The sequence below is a fragment of the Bubalus kerabau genome, chromosome 23 (assembly GCF_029407905.1).
Source record: "Bubalus kerabau isolate K-KA32 ecotype Philippines breed swamp buffalo chromosome 23, PCC_UOA_SB_1v2, whole genome shotgun sequence".
Lineage (NCBI taxonomy): Eukaryota > Metazoa > Chordata > Mammalia > Artiodactyla > Bovidae > Bubalus > Bubalus kerabau.
Genome location: NC_073646.1, coordinates 27,799,402 through 27,821,868, shown reverse-complemented (window position 1 = coordinate 27,821,868; position 22,467 = coordinate 27,799,402). Strand labels below are relative to the sequence as shown.

The window sequence follows — 22,467 nt, the reverse complement described above, 5'->3', positions numbered from 1 at the left end:
AAGAACAACAGTACCTACCATTGAGTGATTTTGAGTTGTGAAGAAGAAATATAAAATGCTTAGAACACTGCCTGGAATATAGTTAGCACTTGATAAACAGCAGCTGCTGCTACAACTCTTGCTTTCTGGCCTCACAGTCTGTTGATAGGTAAGAGAGAAGTGTGGGGCTTTCCAAGAAGGGAGACTTCTAGAAGAAGCAAAAAGTGGGGGGAGGAAGGAGGATCCTTTCCTCCTCTTGAAATTCCTAGGTAAGGGGAGATGCAGGCTTCCGCCATGATTCCATGTTCAGTCTGGCTCTCACCAAGGGCCCAGGGAAAAGCAGGGGAACAACAATTAGACAGGAACATTTCACCACTAAAAAGATTTTTATTACAAAACAAATACTAATAAAATCAGGCCTGGTCTTCAACCTCCCCTCCTAGAGGCCCCTAGGATGGAGTAATTAGGGGGAATAGGGGATGGTGGGCACTGAAAGAATAGAGCAGCCTGACCTCCCCTCATCAGTCTCGGCTGCTGCCTTTTAGAAAAGGCTAAAGAGCTCTTCCAAAGCCCTTTGAGAGAGGCACCATCCTTCCAGCCAGGAGGTAACCACTGTTGGCACCAGACCCTCACAATACTGCATTGGAGGATCCAGGATGTCTCGGCTGACTCTCAGCAAAGGCCACCCAGGGTCACTCAGCCTGTGCGATGGCGTAGGAGACCAGCCATAGAAGCAGGGGGCCCAGAACGAGGACAGTGAGCCAGACGGCAAAGCTGGCCAGGATGAACCTCCGGGCCCGGGCCCCCCAGTGCACTGCCTCCTCCAACCGGCCTGCCTTATGCCGCTCTTCCGCCTGTGGGGGCAGGTTTTTGGTTAGGTTCTCCCCCTGCTTCTCCCCGCAGAATGCCCACTGTCCCACTCCAATCCTACATCCTCATTATGGCTCAGAATCTCACACCCATGCACTCCACCTCCCTTTCCAGTTTCTCTCCCTCATGTCTCAGCTGCAAAGTAAGGCACCCAACTTTGCTCTGCCTCCTTTTCAGGATGGCTGTTGTTAGCTCAGACCACATATGGGAAAGTACTTTTTAATCATTTTATTCCTCTACCTTTTCTACTCATCTCAGTTTCATTCAGAATTTGGAATTCTTGGCAAGAAACAGTGAGCAATCTTACAAGTATTTCACTCATGTCCAATCAAACACTCCATTCTCACTAGCCCAAAGGCTAATCTCATCTTTTTCATTAAGGATTCTTTTTATGATTTTGCCCTAATGAAACCCACAAATTATTTTGAAAAGAAAATAATTTCTGATAAAAATACAAGTAGGATAGAGGAAATGCCTGTATGATGTTTAAGTTAGCCTATGTGGCCTTTCAAAAAGTACATGTGCTGTTTCTGTCAGATGTTTTAGAATGGCGAGGCTCATTCTAAAACTTCACAGCTTCTTCTGAATACCTACAGATTGTTCCAATTACTGCTCAGCGGCCCTGAGTCTTGCCCCTTCCAATTCATCCTCTTTATAGGCCTTGAGAGTGGATCTTACTGCAACACAAATCTGATCATATCATTTTCTTTTGCAAAAATCCTTGAGAGGCTCCCTAGTACTTAACAGATAAAACTAAAACTGCCAAACACAGCACTGGAGGCTCCTGGGAATTCGGGTCCTCTGGCTTCGTCTCTTACTATTCCTTGCTGGTTCAGTCATACTGAACTAACAGTCCAGATTGCCTTTGTATAGGATGCCCTTTTATCCTTATTCACTCATCCTTTAACATCACTTTCTTTTCACACCTGTAGGATGCCTGTCACCTATTCTCTCTTATACACGTACACGCAATCACATACATATATCCTCCTAGTGCCCAGAATACCATGCGCTTCCTCTATCATAATACAAATGAGCTAGCTGCATGCTATTAATAATTACCCATTTTCACAACCATCTCTTTCCCTAGACTGTGGGCCCTTTGATGGCAGGAACCATGTCTTATTCTTACTTCTGGCACCAGGCCCACAGCCAAGCTCTGGCAGGTACTTATTAACTCATCAGTGTAGACAGATCAGGTATACAGAACCACTGCCTTTCTACATCCACACCCCTGCTCCCACAAGAATTGCATTCCTCACCTTGATGGCAAACACAAGGGCCACTATTCCCAGGCAAGAGCAGCCACATATAATGCTAGTAGCTGCTAAGCAGCGGAGGCGGAGCCAGCAGCAGCGAATGGGGGATGGAGAACAAGCAGCTTCCGTGTTGCACACCAGGCTCTCTGCTGCATTCTCCTCGTCCTCCATCACCTGTGGGCGATACAGTCAAGATACTTGTAAGCCCAACAACTGAACTCTCGGCCTGCCTTGCTCAGACTCTCCCCCTCTCCCTGATCATGTTGTAGCCTAGCCAAACTCTCAGGAATGCTGCCTTACTGGGGAATTCCCCTAGTGACCAAGAGAGGAAATGTGTGTCTGGAATCTTTTCCTCAGCCTAAGGTTCCCAGCCTTCAAAGGCAAAGTGGTGTCAACACAGCATTATCTGTATTACTTACTGTTTTGAGAAGCGGGGAAAAGCAAAATGAGGTACATACTGAGAGGCAGCAAAGAAACACAGTATCTCAAAAGACTGCTAGGTATCTAGGTCTACCCCAGTCAGTGATTTTAAACTGTATTTCAAAGGGCCCTGAAGTTCCCTTAGAGGCTGCCCTCAAATATTGAGGGATCAGAGAATGGCACCCTAAACCTTGTACTCCATCTCAAGGAAATCAATCATTTCACATGAAAATACTAACCTGAATTTGGGGGAAAGGAGAGGAAAAGCATCATTTAAGCTCTCTTTATAGCTAAGGAAACTCAACACCAGAAAGACCTCACCTCCCCATATCAGAGCCTCCCTTGCTATGCAGACTCCCTTCCACCTCCTCTCCCCATTTTAACCCAGATTACACAACACAATCAGTTAAACAGAGTCCAAATGACCTCATAACCCACACAGAAACCTGCATAATGATGCCCTATTTAATCATTTCTCATGTCCCTATTTGCCAAGCTCTCAGAGCTCTGGCATCAAACCACCTTTTTACCTTCACCCCCAACCATTCCCCACACCCTAGACAGAATGAAACCATTTGCAGTTCTCTGAACACAAGTAACAAAGGATAGGAAGGATGAATGAGAGAGGGAAGACAAGCAAAGAGCCAAGAATGCCATGTACACAAAGCTGCAGAATGGATGTGAGGGAAGAACTCAGACTCAGTACACACAGTCATCAAAAAACACAGAGGGTCCAGTAAATTGAGATCAGAGAAAATGTAACAACGAACTGGGACTCTTACCTGGCGATAGGCCTTGAGGAACTGTTTGAGTTTCGGCCTCTGCTTCAGGTTTGGTTTGGCTTGGGTGGAGATGGAGCTGACTCAGGGCTCCAAGCCAAGCCCAGGGGTGGGGTTGGGTGGCCAGCCACCATCTGAAGATCCCCAGAAGCTGGAAGGGGGTGTGGCTGATTCAAACCAGTCTGGCTAGATGGAGGAAAAGCAAGGGAAGGCAAGGATGGAGTAACTGGAGGTAGGGTGCCTGCCTTCTGAAGAGGGAGTGAAAGCACCTGAGCAAGGGGATTGAAGCGGGCAAAGTCTGAGGCGTCAGAGAGCCCCAAGGGGAGTCCAGGAACAAGGGAACAGAAGGGAGAGACGTACGAGTCTGGATGACTTAAAATGGAAACCGTAGGGAAAGGTACCCTACCACATCAGATTTGCCATTCTTCCCTCTTCTTGGGTGGCGACTTCTGCCTCAAAGACACACAATTCTGGGTTAGAGATCAAGTACTAGGGTCTTAGCAAGAGGAGAAAAATGATACCCAAGTTCCCACCCAACCGTCCACCAGACCAGAAAATCAGAAGCCTCCTTACGCGGATGCTCATACAGAAACTAAGTTTATTATTTTTTTCTTCTTAAAAAAAAAAAAAAAAAAAGAAAAAACTCATTGTAGAGAAGCCCCTCCCCCTTCCCCTAAGGGTGGGGGGGGGGGGCATGAAAGATAGCTGGGGACATCAAGTACAAAGGGGTGGGGACAGAGACTATCTTGCCACCCTTAACACTGCCCAGCCATGTGGGGTGGAAGGGAAGGGGATGTGTGAAGAGCCCCGTTTCCATGACAACCAGATGCCTACCCCCTACTTTGGTGGAAAGAAGGGAGAAGGCCCCTATGTCTCCCTGGAGGATTTCCCCCTCAAAAGACTTCAAGTAGTGGTTAACAGAGTCAGGCCTGGTCATGGAGAGAGAGGGGCTGTGGCAGAAAGCCTAGGTGAAGAGGGCAGCCCACTCACGTCTTGGCCTTGCGGCCTCTGTGACTAATGGTAGGGCCAGCCAAGTGGGGAGGGGCACTGCTGCGCAAGATACGCTGGTCCCCTTGGGTGGTGGCCCCACCAAGCCGGCGGGGGCCAGGCCGGCGCCGTGGGGTCCCATCCCCTTCCTCCTCCTCACCTGAGGCTTCGGCCTCAGACTCCTCTACTGAGCCCTCAGGCCCCAGGGGACTTGGGGGCTGTAGGCGGGTCCGCTTTGCCAGCCCAGGACCACTGCTGACTGGGGCCCCTGCCCGTTTGCGAGGCACCTTCTCAGTCTCTAGAGGGGGAACTAGAGACCCTGGACGCAGCCGAGTCGAGCGCAGTTTTGGAGCTAATGAGACCACGGGAGATGTCAATTCTAACCCGCCTGGCCCACTATCTGCTAAATCCAGGTCATCCTGAATTACAGCCACCACCATGGACCCTTCACTCTTTCGTCCCCGCATTCCCTCTGCTTCCAGACGTAAGCGGGCCAGGCGGGTGAGGGGGCGGCTTCCATCCTCATCAGATGAACTACCCTCACTCTCCCCCTGGCCCTGGGGTTGCCGCTGCTTCCCCAATCCACAGCTCTCGAGGACAGAAGAGCTGTCACGGTCCAAGACAGGGAGCTGGCTGGGCCGAGGTGATGGTGGATTCTTGGGAGGTCGGCCCCGCTTCCGCTTGGGTGGGGACGTTGAAATGGTGAGAGTGGTGATAGTGCTGGCGGCAGCAGCGGTGGGACAGGACAGGAGGGACGGGAGTGGCGGCAGGGGTGGCGGCAGCGGGAGTGGCTGTGTCCGGCTCTCTAAGTTGCCATCCCCTGGAGAGGAAGTGGTCCCAGGAAGGGGCAGATCTCGGGCCTTAGGGGGCCGCCCACGCCTTCTTTTCTCCACAGGTGATAGGATGATGGGCTCGGGTCTGTGAACTGGCTGGGGTCCGAGAGGCTGGGGCCCGAGAGGCTGGGGCCCAGGAATAAGCTGGGGTGCAAGGACAGGCTCCGCAACAATAAGGGTCTCAGCCCCAGGGACTGGATCGGCCCCATTGGTTTTTCCCTTAGAGGTGGATAAAGGTGCCTCATCCACCCCTCGTCCAGCATCCGCTGGAGACCTGTTCTTCTTGGGGGGCCTCCCCCTCCGACGTTTCACAGCAGGAGGGGTGATGGCAAGCAGTGCCCCTTCTCCATTTTCTGAGCTGCCCCCACCAGTTAACCCCAGCTCAATGCGACGGCGAGCTATGAAGGGCTGCTGGGTTGGAGTGGGCAGTGTGGATGGGGGAGCAACTTCACAGGGACCGCTGGTGGGAGGTGAGGATTCTGGCCCCGACATGCTGCGGGCTGATGGGCTTCCCGGGCTGGTACCAGTCTCAGAGACCCCAGGCACAAGGGTGCTGGCAGTACCCCGCTGCTGTCGCCGACGCCTCACCAGTTCCTTTTCCTCTACCACAGTCACTAGCCGTCCTGGCAGCTTGCGAAGCACTTTGGGACCTGGAGGCTGCCCTGGCCGACCAGCCCCTTGACCCCTAATTTCTACATCTGCACTGGTACGACGCCGAGGGGGCCGGGCTGGCGAAGAACCCTCAGGTGTAGAGGTGGCCGAGGATGAAGTTGATGGGGCTGTGGCCTCAGCTGAAACAAGTTCCTGTGGCTTCTCTGGAGTAGAGGTTGGGATCTGGGCCTCCACCAGCTCTTCCGAGTTCTTATCAGTCTCCAGTGGCTCTGGAAGTGGCTCATCAGATGCTGCTGAGGGTGGGAGCTCCAGCCTATTGCTCTCACTCAGACACATGGGCATTTCCTCACCATCAGGCAGCACTGAGAGGATGGTCGCCTCGGCAGGCTCGGGTACCTCCTGCTCTTGACCGTTGGGGACGCTGCCAGCCGCCAGGGTTGGGCTAGGTGCAGAAGAGGTGAGAGAAAGGTTCTTCTCTGACACAGGCAGGATCTCAACAGCAACTGGCAACAGATCCTTAGGGGGCACAAGAGTAATTGGGGAAGTCTCGGAACTGGCTGTATCAGCCAGCTCCAGGGACTCAGTAGATGCCATTGCTTGTGCACACAGCTCTGCCTCAGGCCCCAGGCCCAAGGGGAGGTTCGTGACTGGTGGCGACATGGGCACAGAAGGTAGGCCAAGCAGAAGAGGAGAGGAAGGAGTTAAGAGAGAAGTTTGGGCTGGAGGTGGGGTTTGAGCTGGTGGAGGAGTACAGGCAGGAGGAGGGGTACAGGCAGAAGAACAAGAGGGAGGAGGAATCTGTGCAGAAGGGAGAGGGGGAGAAGGCAAGATATGGACAGGAAGCATGGTTACTGGGTTTGGGGCTGAAATAGGGATTGGGGCAGAGATTGGGACAGGGATTGGGGCAGGAATTGCAGCAGGAGCTGAAGCTGGAGGGGGTCGAGGCCTAGGTGCTGGCCGAGGAACTCGTTCCCTAGCAGGGCTGCAGCGAGGGGGTGTGGAGGTGCTGCGGGTATGATGGGTGGATGTGACAGGAGTGTGGTTTGGCCCTTGAGTTTCAGCCCGGGCTCCACGAAGACGCTCACTGACGCGAGTCCCTGGCCTTTCAGGGGCCTTGGCCTTCTTACTGCGCCGGTGGCTGCCTCCACCAGTCCCACAGGAAACCTCATCCCCAGCCCCTGGCCCCTCCTCCTCCTCTTGGGGTAGGCGGAACACCTCCTCCTTGGCTTGGTCCAGGTCCTTGCGGGCAGCTTCCACTTGCTCCTATCAAAAACAGAGCCCAAGGACTGGTCAGAGGGAGGCAAGCAGCACGTAGAGTAGGTGGAAAGCAGTCACCTTCCACTTCTATCCCCACCCTGAAGAAATACTCACTTCTGCCTGCTTGAGCTCCTCTCGGCTCACCTCCTCCAGGGAGGCTTCCAGGAATTTCATGGCATAGCGCTCAATGGGGGTCAGCTGTGGGAAAGAGCAATGGTGATGAAAGTAGCAACCTGGTGCCCAGGGCCCATCACTCGTGATTATTTTCACCAAAGACAGACAGTCATAGAGTCCACAGGAAGGGGCTATGGAGGGTAAGGCTGAGAACTAGTGGATCCAACACCAACCTGTTCTACAAGGGCAGCAATTTCCTGCTCAGCCCGTGACATTTCCTCATCTTCAGCCCCAGGCCGACCAGCCTCCTCTCCCTCACCAGCAGTAAACCCATCATTCTCATTGAATTCTGCAAGCTCAGCCACCTGCTCAGCCTTGGCCTGGGTGGCCGCACGAATATCCTCTTCATCCTCTGCTCGACACAATGCCTACAAGGGTGTGGGAAAGAAACACCATGAGAAGTTCTTTCTTTACATCCTGTGATTTGATTCTGGCAAATGAGGCCAGATTTACATCAAAGCAGATTTACACCATAACTCAACTCTCTTCTGGGCCACCCAAATTACCAAAACAACACAGTGGTCCACATAGGAGAGAACAGATTCAACTAGGAGTCCCACCAGGGACAAAATAACTGTTTTTGAGACCTCTAGTTCTACTTACTTTCAAGTCAGCCTCATATCTTTTTAAAGCAGTAATTTTTTGAATACAAAATAATCCACAATTCTTTTTTGCACTGAGATCCCTCAGGACAACAGACTAATGTCTGATCATTCCCCTGAGATGAATATCCAGAGAGATCACACCAAAGTCACTGAGGGAAGTAGCCTAGAGCATGAGAGGAATGCACTTGGTAGGAAAAATTTTCTCCATGATAATCCACACCTGTAGTTTCTAAACATCTGTCTACTTCCAAAAAACTACAAATGCCCAGACCTCACCCTGAAAAACCATGATTTAAGTAGAAAGACTGTGAAACAGGGCCCAGGAATCAATCTTTTTCAAAATCTTCCAAATGATTCTAGTATGCTTTAATGTTTGGAAAAAAGAGTTTTACACTATATACAAAGCACTTCTAAATCCACTATGCCATTTAACCCTCAGTTACTTCCTTCTAATTTAGCATTTCAGAGAAGTGGGAATTACGGCTCAAAGGATTAAATGGATGTAACTTAACAGACACTATCAAGAAGCACTGCTGGAATTCAAACCTAGAACCGTGATTCTATCTATGAAATCAGGTGAACCAATAAGCAATCTACTCACAAGTATCAAAGGTGAACTGTAATTTGGGAAGCAGCAGAAATAGTTCTTTCCCCTTGGACAAACTCAAGAGACTGAAAGATGACACACACTATAACCGTTAGCTCTACTCTAGGGACTGTCAACTCTTTTTGCAGGGCAGGATCTCAGTTCCCTGACCAGGAATGGGACTTCTGCAGTGGAAGCACAGAGTCTTAATCACTGGACTGCCAGGGAAGTCCCTGCCCACTCTTTTCTTCACCTGCTCCAGGATATGGGTCTGCTTGCTGGCCACAGTCTCCTCCTCATCGTCAGGGGCAGAGGGTACAGATGAGCCAGATGGCTCCTCCAGAGGCATATCAAACAGCTCTCGGATGGTCTGCTTTGGAAAGAACATAAACAGAGTGTCAGAGCCAAAGGAATGTTGGTCTCAGGTCTATAGCTATGAAGCTGGTAGCTATCAGTGGTATCAGAAGCATCACTGGTTGAAAAGGCAGGTATGTGGGGGTCAAAGCATCCTTTCTAATAAGCAGCAGTAATTCCCATACTCATAGCAGTTCCCTCCTACACAGACTGGAAGATCTTAGTACCTGTTTAAAATAGGCTGTGGTGAAGTTGCCTCCCTCAATAGCCATATCTCCCAACATTCTCTTCTGATTTGCCTTTTTTAGGATGTTCTCTTCCACTGTCCGTTCACTGATAAGCCTAGGCAGGTGATGAAGGACATGTATAAACAGTCAAATACATCAATAAAACCCTATTAGCAAAGGAAAAGTAAGGTAAGGGGAGACAAGGCAACACCTATATATGTGGACATCTCGGGTCTGGCCAATTCGGTGACAGCGATCCTGGGCCTGAGCATCCATGGTAGGATTCCAGTCGCTGTCATAAAAAACAACAGTGTCTGCCCCCGTCAGGTTCACGCCCACACCCCCACTCCGAGTTGAAAGGATGAAGCAGAATATGCGTTTGTCTGCATTGAATCGTTCCATCAAAGCCTAGAGGAAAAAGGGGAAAAAAAAAAAAAAGAACAGTATTGGGAGACATATCTCCAAAAACAGACCAAGGCTTAGTGGGACCCCCTCATGAGACTCTTGAGCCCTAGAAAAGGAGACTGAGCTGAGGCGAGCCTCTAAGGGTTGCAGGTGCCTGGGTTACCTGTCTCTGTTCAACTCTAGTCGACCCATCCAGACGCAAGTAGAGGTGCCCATGGTAGGTGAGAAACTGCTCCAATACATCCAGCATTCGGGTCATCTGGGTGAAAATGAGCACCCGGTGGCCCTCTGCCTTGAGCTGTCGCAACAGCACTGCCAACGTTTGCAACTTTCCTAAAGAGATATGAAGGGGTACAGGGAACGAGCTATAAGCTGGAGTGAGGAGAACACGTAGCACGGGAAGCCTATGTACTTGAGAGATAAACGTTTTACGCCAGGGTTTTGGTTAACCCAGAGGATCAAAAATATTTAACATATGTTTTCTTCCCTTAAGGGTTCTTCCTCTTAAGTCAGCTCTTGTCTTGGACCTGACTTCTTTCAGTCTAGGGGAAGGGTAATACAGACCCTCGGGGGTAAAAAAAGAAATCCTTAGTGGTGTATGAGCAAGAGACCTTCCAGCACTACACTGAGTTATACCAGCTGAAACACAAAAAAAGCAATTCACAAGATAACAAATCCATTGATGTCATGAGCTCACAGGGATGGAAGGTCACTAAGATCAGACCACAGAGGCAGGATCTTATGAGGTTATCTAGTTCAGCCCACCATCAAATACAAAATTTCTGTAACATTTCTGATTCAATCAGTTTAAACACTTTCAACAAAGACTTTCATTTTACCTATTCTGAATGGTTTCAAATGTTATAAAATAATTTTACTAAAATAGCTGTTGAATACATATTACTAAAAATTCTGCTCCCTTTCTTCTGTTCTAAGACATTTACGAAATCTCCAAATTTTATGTTACTATAGAAGTATCTGTGCAGAGCTGTAGCAGAAACTAGTCACTATTATCATTCATGAGTAACAGAACCCAACTAATCCTGTGAACACCTGGCAGGGTGATTCCCAGGGAAGGCATGCCTCAAACCAACCCCAGAAGATGAATCATTATAAATAAGCCACAGTTCCTCTTTGACTTTCCTGTGTCAGTGATTACTCTAGGGATCGGCATATATTTCTATCTGAGTCAATTCTGAATCAAAGTCAACTGGGTGGGCTTTTTTTCCCAGAAGAAAAAAAAATCAAAGTCTTGCTAGGAATATTTTGTCTCAACCCCTTGCTCTCTGCTTGGAGTACTGGTATACTCCCTGGAACATCATCTTAATACCACAAGGAAATAACCATGAGAATAAAAAGATACAAGCTAAGGATGGCAGGCAAAGTCTTGGGTCCATAAAGACACCAGTAAACTGCTAAACCAGTTATATACCCTTTCTCAGCATTTCTGACTTGGTAAACAATAAATGATTTTGAAGCCACCTTTGGTTGGTTTTATTACCTGCAGCCAAATTCCTTCTAAACAATAAGATTCTAACCAAAAGAAAAGGATCCTCATCCAAATAGTTTCCCAAAATAAAATGTACTATTTACATTTTTTTCTGGCCATGTGGCTTACAAAATCTTAGTTCCCTGACCAATTGAACATGCCCTTGAAAAGCCAAAAAAAGAAGTAAAAAGAGTCCTAATCACTGGACCATCAGGGAATTCCCCCAAATCTACTATTTACTATGCAGTCCTGTACTAGCACACACCTTTCCCCATAAATCTAAAAACTCCATGCTGTACTATCTCATTTGCCATTGTATCCTAAATGATATACAATGTAACAGAAGGTCACAAAATAATCACTGAATAAATGAGTTAGCAAACACTTTCAACTTTCATCAAAGTCAAATTTACAAATGCCAAGAATCCATCATAAGGCCTACATTTCAACTCACCCATAAGCATAACCTAAAAGACTATCTAATGTTTAATGAAACCCACAGAAACCTTATGTAGAGCATCCCTCTGATATAACCACCTTGAGACTAAGACAAGAAAAGAGATCAAGGCACCCTCACTGGCCAGTGAACTCACCACAATCATACTGGATGAGCCTCAAGTCAGGAAACTGGGTACGCATGTTACATACAATACGGTGCAGAGGACGAGCCCGAGGCCAGAGCTCATGAGCCAATTGCTCCTGGAAGGCTGCCTGACGTGGGGCCAGCCAAGGAGGTGGGTGGCAGGCGTGCAAGGAAGGGGGAGGTGCCTCCACAGGAGGCATGACAAAGATGAACCTGTAAAAAGAAGCCAAGCTGTAGAAAATATGGAACTCTGAATGGCCCCAAAAGTCAGCACCTTTAACAGCCCTAACCACTATATCCACTCAGAGGCCCCAAGACCCACTTCCCATTAGCACTTAGCCCTGCCAACCTCTCAATGATTTCTGACAGCTGGTCTAGTCGTTGCTGGGGAAACAGTACAGCCTGGCGGGCAGCCTCGGTATAAGTCCAAAAGGTGGGGTGGCTGGGGCCAGGAGAACGAGGGCCGATGGGGCTGGCAACAGGTTGGGGCAGGGTACAGAAATCCAAGACTTCAGTCCCATACACAGGTGCCAGGGCCCCATGAGCCTCACTAAGTTGGAAAATCCGTTCCAGGCGTTCAGACCGCTGCCGCTTCCTCTTTTCCTCCAGAGAGTCCTAAAAACACAGAAAAAGTCATCAGCATCCTTACAGAAGACCTGGCAGTAACTCCCAGAATTAAAACATAATTTATGGAAACCCAAAGATTCAAGAACACACTATTTTAGCTTTCCCAAGTTGTCAATATGGGAATTATTCTTTTCACCACATTGAATGAAATGACTTCTCTGAAAGAGAAAACTGATCTTCCCTGTATGCTACCAAAGCAGATGTCTCAATACTCAAAATTAAGATCCACATATTCGATCAACTTATAGAATGGATGATATGTGTGGATTTTCCCATAAAACACTTAACTCCAGGATACCCTAATTTATCTTCTTGTGGTAGATCCAAAACAATGACTAAAATCCCTCCTCAAAGCACTGAGCAGGATGCAGGCACGCTAACCAAATCCATGCCAGGTCTCTGTCAAAGGTTAGACTGGAATGGGGTGGGATGGGAACAGCCAACCAGACATCTAGGTACCATCACCCTGAGAGAGAAAAGGGGAGGGGAGATTTTTCCCGGTGGCAGAAAATTTGTATGATTCTGACCCAATCCTTTTCCATCTTTTGTGCTTCCAGTTTCATAGGCTATCAAGTCACCTAACTCTTGTAGCACTTATCACTCTTGGAGTTTTACATGGCTATGATTCTTTAACATCTTCTATCCACTAAACTGTAAGCCCTATATAACATGAAAAATATCTGATCTTGCTCGTCGTATTCATCTAATATTCAGCTTGTTATCTGGCACAAAGTAGGCTCTCAATAAATATCTGTTACTGGAATGCACAAATAATGAAGACTAGAATCTACAAGATGGTCCTGAAAAAAAGCAGTGTCCCAAATTTCCCTTCCTGACTGCTATCTTAAGCTTGACCTCTTGGCTTCTGGTGGTCTAAGTGAGGAAGGAAAGCCATCTTAGAGGGAAAAATCATTAAGGCCAGCTCTCAACAGTAGTAGCAAAGGAAACAATATTTGCAAATCATCTATCTGAAAAAGGATTTGTATCCAGAATACATAAAGAAATCTTACATATCAGTAACAGAAAGAAACAAAATAACCCCATTAAAAAAGGGAAAGGATCTGAATAGACATTTCTTCAAAGAAGAATATACAAATGGCTAACAACCTCTGAAAAGATGCTCAACATCATTAATGATCAGGAAAATGCAAATCAAAACCACAAGGCACCACTTCAAACCCACTAGGATGGATATAATCAAACAGACAACAAGTTTTTGGCAAAGATGTAGAGAATCTCAAACCCCCACAAGTGCTAGGGAATTTAAAATGGTACAGCCACTTTGGAAAACAAATTTGTCAATTCTTCAGTCAAACACAGTTACCATACCCCAGCAATTCCACTTCTAAAGTTACATCCAATATAAATGAAAACACATGAAAAGATACAAAATCTTATACATGAATGTTCATAGCAGCATTATTCATAACAGCCAAAAAGAAGAAACAAACCAAATGTCCCCCAATCAACTGATCAACAGATATATAAAATATGGTATACCCATACAATGGAATATTATTCAACAATTTTTTTTTTAAATGAAGTACTGTTGTATATACACATATAACTCAGTTATAGCATAACATGGATGAACCTCAAAAACATTAAAATAAGTGAAAGAAGCCAGTCACAAAAGACTATATATGACTCAATAAGTAGGACATTAAGTAGGCTAGTGGTTATTTCGAGTTAGGAGAAAAGCAAAGTATTAAGGACGATGGCTAAGTGTGGGGTTTTCTTTACAGAACATGCAAACGGTTCTCAAGTTGACCATGGTCACAGTTGCATAACTCTGTGAATATACTAGAAGTCAATAAATTGTATGGTTTAAATAGGAGAACTGTATGGTATGTGATTTATATCTCAAACTTCTTTAAAAAAGTGTCAAGAAGCTGCTACCTATTAATACTTGCAGAGCAATGAAAGTAAAACACAGATTATGGGGTTGTACCCTTGGGCTAAGATCTAGGCTTTCCTCTCGGATTCCAAAAAGCCAGACCAACCTGGCAGCATTAGAGGAAGACCAAAGGTGGAGTCAGTGGCACTGATGGAGGGTGGGGGACTGGGGCTGAGGCAAATAATAATAGATAATAGAGCATAATAATACAGCAGCAGCTCTATTATCAGCGGGAGAAAAATACAAGAGGACCTGGAAAGACTCCCTAGATCTTTCTACTTATTAGGTCATGGGTTACTTACTCTGTGTTGCAACTTTAACTCAACCAAACATACATAGAACTATATACATGACAGAAAAAAAATGGCTACCAGAAAGCTCATGAAGGGACAGAAAAAAGTTGTTTTTATTGCCCACTTAATCACCATGAAGGTAAAACACTACAGCAAGGCTCATGATCTTTAGGGAACTGTATTCCATGGTGTCCTTTATCCCTTGTAAGTTCAAATATCGATGGTGATCAACTCAGAAAAATCTTCCTGTCTCTGAGACTGCCTCTTGTGCAGAAGAGAAAGCAGTATAGTCAGCACATTTGTATTCTCACAAGTTGTGTAAATTTTAAAACATCATTTAATGAGCTAGTTTCATCTGTAAAATGGGGCAATTATATATCAACACTAACTCAAGAGTAAACAAGAACCAGAGACCAAATTTAACAAAAAAGCCTTGAACACATCAGTGATTAATAGTTTTAAAAGCACATTATGTCCTCAACTATTCCTCTGTGAAAAGTAGGACCTGAATTATTATTCCCATTTTACAGATAAGAGTAAAGGCCCAGGAGAGGGCTCTGTCCAGTGGCATTCAAGTATTAGGTCCAAAAAAAACAGGCTTTGTAATTTACCAAGATAAAAGTGACATTATTTTGTTCCATCCACTCTATAGCAATACTCCAAAAGAATTCAGTTTCCTGTCCCCTCTCCTTTGAGACAGTAAAACTTACCAGATAGAAAGGGGAACGAGGTGGTGGTGGGGGCTGTCGTCGAGGTCGGGGACCACTGAACGAGGTAGCAGTGGAGGGAGGGCTGGGGGGACCAGAGCGTAATGTCAGTGTTTCAGGCTCATCCTTGGAAACAGGTAGCCGGGATACCATGGTGACAGGCAAGGGAGCGGCGCCAGATGACGAAACCACAAGGGAAGATGCCTGGGAAGCTGGGCTCTGTGTTGAGGCTGGGGCCAATGCCAGAGTCTGAGCTGCTGCTGGGCCCAAGGTGGGCACCGGAACTTGGGCAGGGCTCAAAGTCAGTGTCTGCACTGAAGCTGGGGCCAGGAGTGAAGCAGATGATGATACTGGAGCCAAAGTCAGCGTGTGAGCTGGGGCTGGGCCCATAGGAGAAACTGGAGCCAGAGTGGGTGCTGGAGCCAAAGACAGCGTCTGAGATGGACCCAATGGTGGTCCTGGTGCTAAAGACAGTGTTTGGGCTGGAGCTGGTACTAAGGATGATGCTGGAGTCAATGACAACGTCTGAGCTGAAAAGGGACTTTGAGGGTTCCCAGTTCCCAAAGACAGTGTCTGAGATGGAGACGAGCCGCCAAGAGTGGATGCTAAAGCGGGGGGTAAAGCCAATGTCTGCGTAGAAGCCGGACTCGGAAGAGGTGATGGAACTGGGGCTGGTACCATAGTTTGAGCTGATGATGGAGCCAACGCAGCAGCTGGGGCTGGCCCCAATGAGGAGGCTGAGGCTAAAGGCGTTCCTGGAGTAGACGATGAAGCCAGAACTGGAACCGAAGTCTGCGATGAAGCCAGGACAGAAGTAGGACCTGGTGATGGAGCCAGGACTGGAAGAGGAGCCAGAGGAGGAGCTGGAGAAGGAGCCAGGATTGCTGTCTGTGGAGCCACCATGGGAGCCAGAGAGGTGGCCAGAGCCTGAGATGCAGTAGGTGCTGGAGCCAAAAGGGAAGCCTGAGCTGGAGCTGGATTTGGTGTTGCCGGAAAAGGATTGGCCAGAGCAGAAGCCGGCACCAGGACAGGTGAACATGCTGGGGCCACGGCTGAGTTCAACCCTGGAACATGTGAAGAGGCTGGAGCCAACAATAGAGGGTGACCAGGTGCCTGAGATGGGGACAGGGATGGAGTTGAGGCCAAACCTAGAGTCAAGGCTGACGCTGATGGAGAAGCCCCAACTGGTGCCAAAGAAGGAGGTCCAGGGGCTGCTGAGACAACCGGTGTCAGTGTTGGAGTCACATTAGTCAAAAGAGTGGGGCCCGAAGCCGAAACAGGCAAGGGGGCTGAGATGGGAATGGTGAGTGGAGCTGAGGCTGGGGAAGGAAGAGTTGCGGAGACAGAGATGGGAAGTGAAGATGACACCGGAATTGAGACTGTAGAAGACACAGGACTAGCAAGGGGAGAGGAGTTGGGGACTGGCACTGGAGAAGAGGCTGGTCCAGGGAGTGAAGATGGCACAGGGAGAGGAGAAGAGATGGTCAAGGGAGCAGCTCCGGGTGCTGAAGCTGTGGAGACAGAGGATAAGTTAGCCCCCCCATTCTTTTCTTGCTCCTTCTATTACCCTGTCCCACCCATTCCCCTACCCTCAAGGTTCACCTTTTCCCAGAAGACCTTCACTCCCACACCATGATCTCAAAGATTCAAGGAATCGAACAATCGAACATTTCTTTTCCTTCCAGATTCTAACCAATGTATCTTAGAATCAGACAAGGGCTCAGCGGGGGCCGCTGCAAACCAGTATACTGATAATGAAAGCATCTACTGTGACTTAGATACCCTCTGGGCCACCCTATCTCCATTCCCAGCAAAAATTTCTGGCATCAGCCACCTTGACTCACCACTGACTTCAGGCGAAGGACTGTGGACCAGCTTGAGAAGTGGCCTCACGAGAGTGGATGTGGGTATGGAAGCCCGGGCAGTACCCAGACTAGGTGTGGGTAGACGGCCAGGGGGTAATGTGGGGCGTGGAGTCAACACAGCTGGAAGCCCAGAGCTTGGAGGTCGGGGTGCTGGGGCCAACGGAGGAACAGGAGTCAGTCCATCCCGAGGGGCCTGTCTCACTACAATCTTCACCACGCCTGTATTATTCACCATGGTTGGTGGCACTGCAAGAGGAAGCTACATTGAGGGGAAGGTAGAAAAGAAACAAGAAACCCAAAGGATGGAAGAAGTCCAAGGGCAGGAGAGGGTAGCAGACAGATATCAGAGTTACTGGCAAGGGAAAACAACACTGGGGGAAGGCTAGACAGACAGTAGCCCAGGGCATGCCTGGAAGGACCAAGGCCAGCAAGGGCTAAGTAAGTAGGAAGGCCAGAAGCCTCACCCTGGTTAGCAGCAAGCGGAAGGCTGAGGCCAGTGGGGGCAGGGGTGGTGCTGGGGGTCGAAGAAGGCAGCACAGAGACAGGGGTGGGGCCAGGGGTCGGGGCCACGGCCTGGATGAGGGCCACATGGGCAGGCTGGCTGATGAGGTGGTGCTGCCCCCCTGCTGACACCAGGTGCACCACATTCCCTGGGTTAAGGGAAGAGAGAGAGAGAGAAAGAAGCAGCTATCAGCCGGAGGAGGGCAGAGGCAGGGGCAAGAGAAGAGAGAAAGAACAGAAAGGGAGTAACTTCTCCAGAATAACCTCATACCTATCTTGATCTAAAGAACCCTTCAACCATTCCCCTTGGCCACACCCACCAAAAGCTAGGGGGAAAAAACATAAAGGCTGACATCTGGAAAGAGCCACAAAAACAAAGGGACAAAGAAGAGGAAGAAAAAGGCAGGACAGGGGGTGGGTTTTACCTACTTTGCAGCGGGCGGGGCTGCCCCACAGCAAGCTGGCGCACCTGGGCACCAGTCAAAGTCAGCTTGTTGCCCTGGATTTGGAAGGTGAGAGGTTTGCTTCCCCCTGTACTAGCCACTGGACGTTGTGTTAGTGAGGCCAACTGCCCGATGCTGACCACTTCACCTGCTACAAATAAAGAAGAGGCTTAATGTACATGGGGCTCACTCTGCTCAATGTCATTTCACACACCTCCATGAGGTGCAAGTCTCCAGTTTCTCCAACCCATCCCCCACTCAATTCACCATGTTCTAAGAACCTCAGCCTCCACCTACAGCCTCTGAGCTTTTGACATGCTACTCCTTCCAATCCTGCTTGTTTAATCTGCAATCTCCTTTACATCCTCTAACAGCCTTCCACCATCCTGAGCTCATCACTCACACACACACACCTGCCCACTGTGCTGCCCTTTTACCCCAAATAATTATCTACTATTAGGCTGACCACTATTTACTCATCTATGGGTCACCTCCCCAACTAGAGACTGTGAACTACTTCAGGGCTCTTACTTGATTAAGAATTATCAATGCCTGGCAAGATAACTAATATATGTTAGCTACCTAGAATCTGACACATGCCTGGCCCCCAGCTTTTCTTCTCTTGCTCCATGGCACACAGACAGGCCTTCCTGCCAGCTCAAGTCCTTTACCCTCACAGAGCCCTGGGAACTTACAGGGCAGGCGAGCTTGCATGTCGGGAGACAGGATGAGGCGCTGTGGCGCAGGAGCAGGAGCTGGCGCTGCCGTAGTGGGAGCAGTGACCGTGCTGGTGGAGGTGGTGGTGGCAGCAGCATTCGGGAACGCATAGGCTGGGGGCACTGTAAGCGGCTTCAACAGGTTGGAGGAGCCTGGTGGTGGGGCAGGGCTCAGGCGAACAGGGGCAGGTGGGGCCGGCTTCAAGGACAGGGTTGGTGTGGGAGGCCGTGAGGTCCCACTTAAGACCCCCAGAGGGGATGGTAACACTGTAAACACAAAGCAAACGCCTGTCAGATATAACTTGACCAATTAAGCTTTAGCCTGCTCCTAGAAGCCTCCATACATAATCTCTCGTAGCCCATCAAACACTACACCCCTCTCTCCAACCCAGCTCCTCAAACACTAAATTTCATTACTTCTCCCCCAATCCAAACAATCTGCCTGAAGTACCCCCCAGCATCCTGGCTTCCTTGCAACTCACCCTGGGGGAGAGGCCCACTGTTTGGCTGCAGTGGGGGCAAAAGAACAGGGCCAGGAGGCCGGGATGCTGGAATAAGTGGGGGCCCGGAAGGCGAGGCTGACACCAGCAGTGGTGCTGGCAGCACTGGGGGGGTTGGGCCAGGGCTGGGCTGGGCTGAGAGTTCAGGGCCTGGAGGGGGTCGGACTGGGACAGGGCCCAGGGGGGTCCGTGGACTGTTCACAACCACCACTGTCCGGCCTTCTTGCTTGGGCACTGGCTGCAGCATCCTATGAGGAAAACACAAGGGGATGGGTAGGGGAGGAGGGAGAGTAAGGAATAGGAAAAAAAATAAATAAGGAAGATGAGGCAGAGAAATCGGCAGATTATAAAAGAAAAAAAGGGAAAGGTAAGACCCAAAGGAGAAAAAGAGAAAGAAATCCGATAACCAAAAGGCACCAAGCAGAGGGAGGGGGGGAAACGATCAATGACAAACACAAGGGCCTCTCCCAGGACCATCTTCTAGTTATTCTCTCCCCCATTTTTCATCCACCCATATAAACAGTCGAGCCTAGCCTCCAACTTTCCACCCCAACCCACCCAGCCAGCTGTAGCCACTTTTTTTTAGGAACCCATCCCTTATTCCTCAGCCTTAGTACCTGTTGACTTTCATCTTGACTGGCTTGGGCCGGGGTGGGGGGTCAGGAGCAGTAGCCACTTCTAGAAGAACCCGACGGGAAAGGCGGTATTGGGGTAGAAATGTGTCAGCCTCATATCTAGAGACACGACCCTCCAGGCCAATGAGGTCAAACCGACCCATGTCTATCCGCTGACATAAGAAGGAATACAAAAACACAGTGTCAAAGGATCAATGATTTGGCAACAATTTGGAAACGTGGCAACTATTTCTTGGATATCATACCAGACAGCAAAAGCAAAGACCTGATAAACTGGACTGCACCAAAGGACACTATTAACAGAGTGAAATGGCAAGCTATAGAATGGGACCAAAATTACAGTATTTGCAAATCATATGTCTGATAAGAGCCTAACATCCAGAACACACAAAGTCCTACAACACAACAAAATAACAACGTGCATAAATGTGAACATACACAGACATATACACAAAAACAAGTACAAAAGAATATTAGCCAACTTTAAAAAGGAAGGAAATTCTAACACATGCTTGAAAACATTCTACTAAGTGAAATATGCCAGCAACAAAAGGACAAATACTTTATGATTCCACGAAACATGAAATACTAGAATAGTAAATTTATAGAGACAGAAAGTAGAATGGTGACTGCCAGGTGCTGGGACTAGAGGAAGAATGAGGAGTTATAATTTAATGAATATGGAGTTTCAGTTTAGGAAGATGAAGAAAGTTCTGAAGATGGATGATAGCGATGGCTATATAACTATGTGAATGTATTAATGAAATTGTACCATATGCTTAGAAAAGGTTAAAATGGTAAAACTTTTTATGTGTGTTCTACTGTAATAAAAACAAAAATTTGGGGGGGAAGTGGCCAAAAAGAGGGAAGGAGCAGGAAAACAAAGTAATATTTAAGTATTAATTATTATGTAAAGTACTTCTAAAAAATACTAACACAATTCTCTCACACATACTGCAGAACAGGCCTTACAACCCCTATTCTGAAGGGCAAGCAAACTCAGGGTTAAAAGTTAATAGTTACCTTGCCCAAAGTGACACCGTTATTAGAAAACAATGAAGCTGGAACAGTGCTGAGGTGACAGGGGAAGTAAGGATGCTAAAGGTCAGACTCCAGCCTAAAGAAAAGAGGTGCAGGGTTGGGTAGGGCAATAATCTTGGGGACAACTGCTCACCTGGAGAGGGTGCACATCAGTGGCCCTTAGCACCAAAGAGGCGGTGCTGAAACAGATGCCTGGAGTGATGAAGGGGGAGGTAACAGGTCGAGGATCAAATAGGTTTGGATGATTGCAGACTTTTCGCAGCTGCATCAGAATGTTGATGACGCTCATGAAGTGGCCTGTGGCTAGCGTCTCCTTAGTTCTGAGAGAAAGGAGAAATAAACAGGGCACCTTAGCAGTCACTCCTGCTCGGTCTGGGGTCCCAGGCCCACCCTCAGTCCTGCCTTACGTGGTCTGGGCCATGAAGTCATCATAAAGACAGCGCTGGCGCTTGGAGAGCCGGCAGCGGATAACATGCTCATACTTTTTAGGCATCTGCTTCTCAACATCCACCTTAACTCGGCGCAGCAAAAAAGGCCGCAAAACCTAAAAGCAAATAAGCAGGAGGCTGACAGGAGAAGAGCGGGCAATGTGTCCCAGCTGAACCCTCTCCCTGGGTCTTGGCCTGATGACCAGCAGAGCCCTGGCTTAGCCCGTTAGTAAACATCCATGCAGCCATGCAGCAAGCGGGAACCAACCACACAAAGATGAGTCAGATGTAAGCCCTCCTCTCAAGGAATTTACTATAATGAAAAAAACAGACATAAAGATGATAATCACAACACACGTGACAAAGGAAGCACCGAGGACAGAGCAACTAACTACACAGAAGGGATGAGTCAAACTGCATTCCAAAGGAGTAACTGTAAATTCATAAGATTATGAAAGTAAATTCAGCCGAGAAGCTGAGAATAAATGTGACGCTGATAGAAGCACAGAAAACAAAAGGCAAATCTGAGATCTCAGGAGGTAAAATCTGACTAGGATTTAGTCATCAAGTTGACCTGGAAGAAGTTCAGAGAGAGATGAAAAAAAGTGAAGAGTGATAGTGTCACTAACCCTAGTGTGGTAACCATTTCATGATGTATATATGTCAAATCATTACGTTGTACAGCTTAAGCTTATACAGTGCTGTATATCAATTATAACTCAATAAAACAGGAATAATTTTTGAAATATTGCAAGATTTAAAAAAGGAGGAGGTATAGTTTAGGAAAAACTTAATGGTTTTTTGTTTGATTTACCAAAATAATGATATGACTGACCAAAGTGGAATAGAAATAACAGGCTATAAAGCTTAAGATATTTGGCTTATAATAGAGTGAATTCAAAAGGAACTTTCAGGCAGGGTGGCAAGAGCTACCCAGGCGAGGGGCAGGGTGGTGAGCCCTGGGGCCCAAAGAGAAAGGGAAACCCCTCTTGCATTCCAAAAATATCAGACTAATGGCACCAAACTGAGATGGAAACATTTATTGTTTTCTGTACAAAAATGGCCATGAGACAGGGATCATCAAAGGGGTTGGGGGCAGATAACAAAAATACAAATTTTAAAAAAGAGGAACTTTCAATTAAAAATGTCATTAGAAATTTAAATATAGGTTGAGTGGTCTAGACAGTCAAGGAATTATTGAGTATGCAAAGGAGATAAGTAAATTGAGAGACAAAAAAAAAAAAGTCTGAAGATCAGAACGCTGAGAAATGTTATTTAAAAGCTGGACATTGGACAAAGGGAGAAGAGCCAGAAAAGACCAAAAAGGAAAAAGGGAACACAACAAAAATATGAAGTTGTGATAAGTCATGTAAAGAGAAATCCAAGCCAGAAACT

The 22,467-nt window shown here is 47.7% G+C and overlaps 2 protein-coding genes across 5 annotated transcripts in view; both read right to left on the bottom strand.

Moving 5' to 3' along the window:
* Positions 1 to 346: 346 nt before the first annotated feature.
* TMEM265 (transmembrane protein 265) lies at positions 347 to 3,904 on the bottom strand. The gene is made up of 3 exons (XM_055562623.1): positions 3,311 to 3,904; positions 2,112 to 2,282; positions 347 to 833 (listed from the first exon to the last, which is right to left on the bottom strand). Exons 2-3 carry the CDS (start codon positions 2,277 to 2,279, stop codon positions 672 to 674), a joined length of 330 nt encoding a protein of 109 aa, XP_055418598.1. The 5' UTR covers positions 2,280 to 2,282; positions 3,311 to 3,904; the 3' UTR covers positions 347 to 671.
* The window catches only part of SRCAP (Snf2 related CREBBP activator protein), a 30,542-nt gene continuing 11,960 nt past the window's right edge, over positions 3,886 to 22,467 (bottom strand). For 3 of the 4 annotated variants that reach the window (XM_055562619.1, XM_055562618.1, XM_055562620.1), the window contains 17 exons: positions 21,052 to 21,188; positions 20,778 to 20,964; positions 19,586 to 19,755; positions 18,951 to 19,216; positions 18,448 to 18,735; positions 17,739 to 17,903; positions 16,788 to 17,054; positions 14,947 to 16,454; positions 11,769 to 12,034; positions 11,430 to 11,632; positions 9,511 to 9,680; positions 9,154 to 9,350; positions 8,943 to 9,057; positions 8,615 to 8,734; positions 7,344 to 7,538; positions 7,111 to 7,194; positions 3,886 to 7,002 (listed from right to left, as the gene is read on the bottom strand). In XM_055562619.1, coding sequence (XP_055418594.1) covers positions 4,294 to 7,002; positions 7,111 to 7,194; positions 7,344 to 7,538; positions 8,615 to 8,734; positions 8,943 to 9,057; positions 9,154 to 9,350; positions 9,511 to 9,680; positions 11,430 to 11,632; positions 11,769 to 12,034; positions 14,947 to 16,454; positions 16,788 to 17,054; positions 17,739 to 17,903; positions 18,448 to 18,735; positions 18,951 to 19,216; positions 19,586 to 19,755; positions 20,778 to 20,964; positions 21,052 to 21,188 — 7,047 coding nt within the window. In that variant the 3' untranslated portion in view covers positions 3,886 to 4,293. Of the gene's footprint in view, positions 7,003 to 7,110; positions 7,195 to 7,343; positions 7,539 to 8,614; positions 8,735 to 8,942; positions 9,058 to 9,153; positions 9,351 to 9,510; positions 9,681 to 11,429; positions 11,633 to 11,768; positions 12,035 to 14,946; positions 16,455 to 16,787; positions 17,055 to 17,272; positions 17,459 to 17,738; positions 17,904 to 18,447; positions 18,736 to 18,950; positions 19,217 to 19,585; positions 19,756 to 20,777; positions 20,965 to 21,051; positions 21,189 to 22,467 lie in introns of all 4 variants that reach the window. The other variant, XM_055562621.1, reaches the window with a different exon arrangement.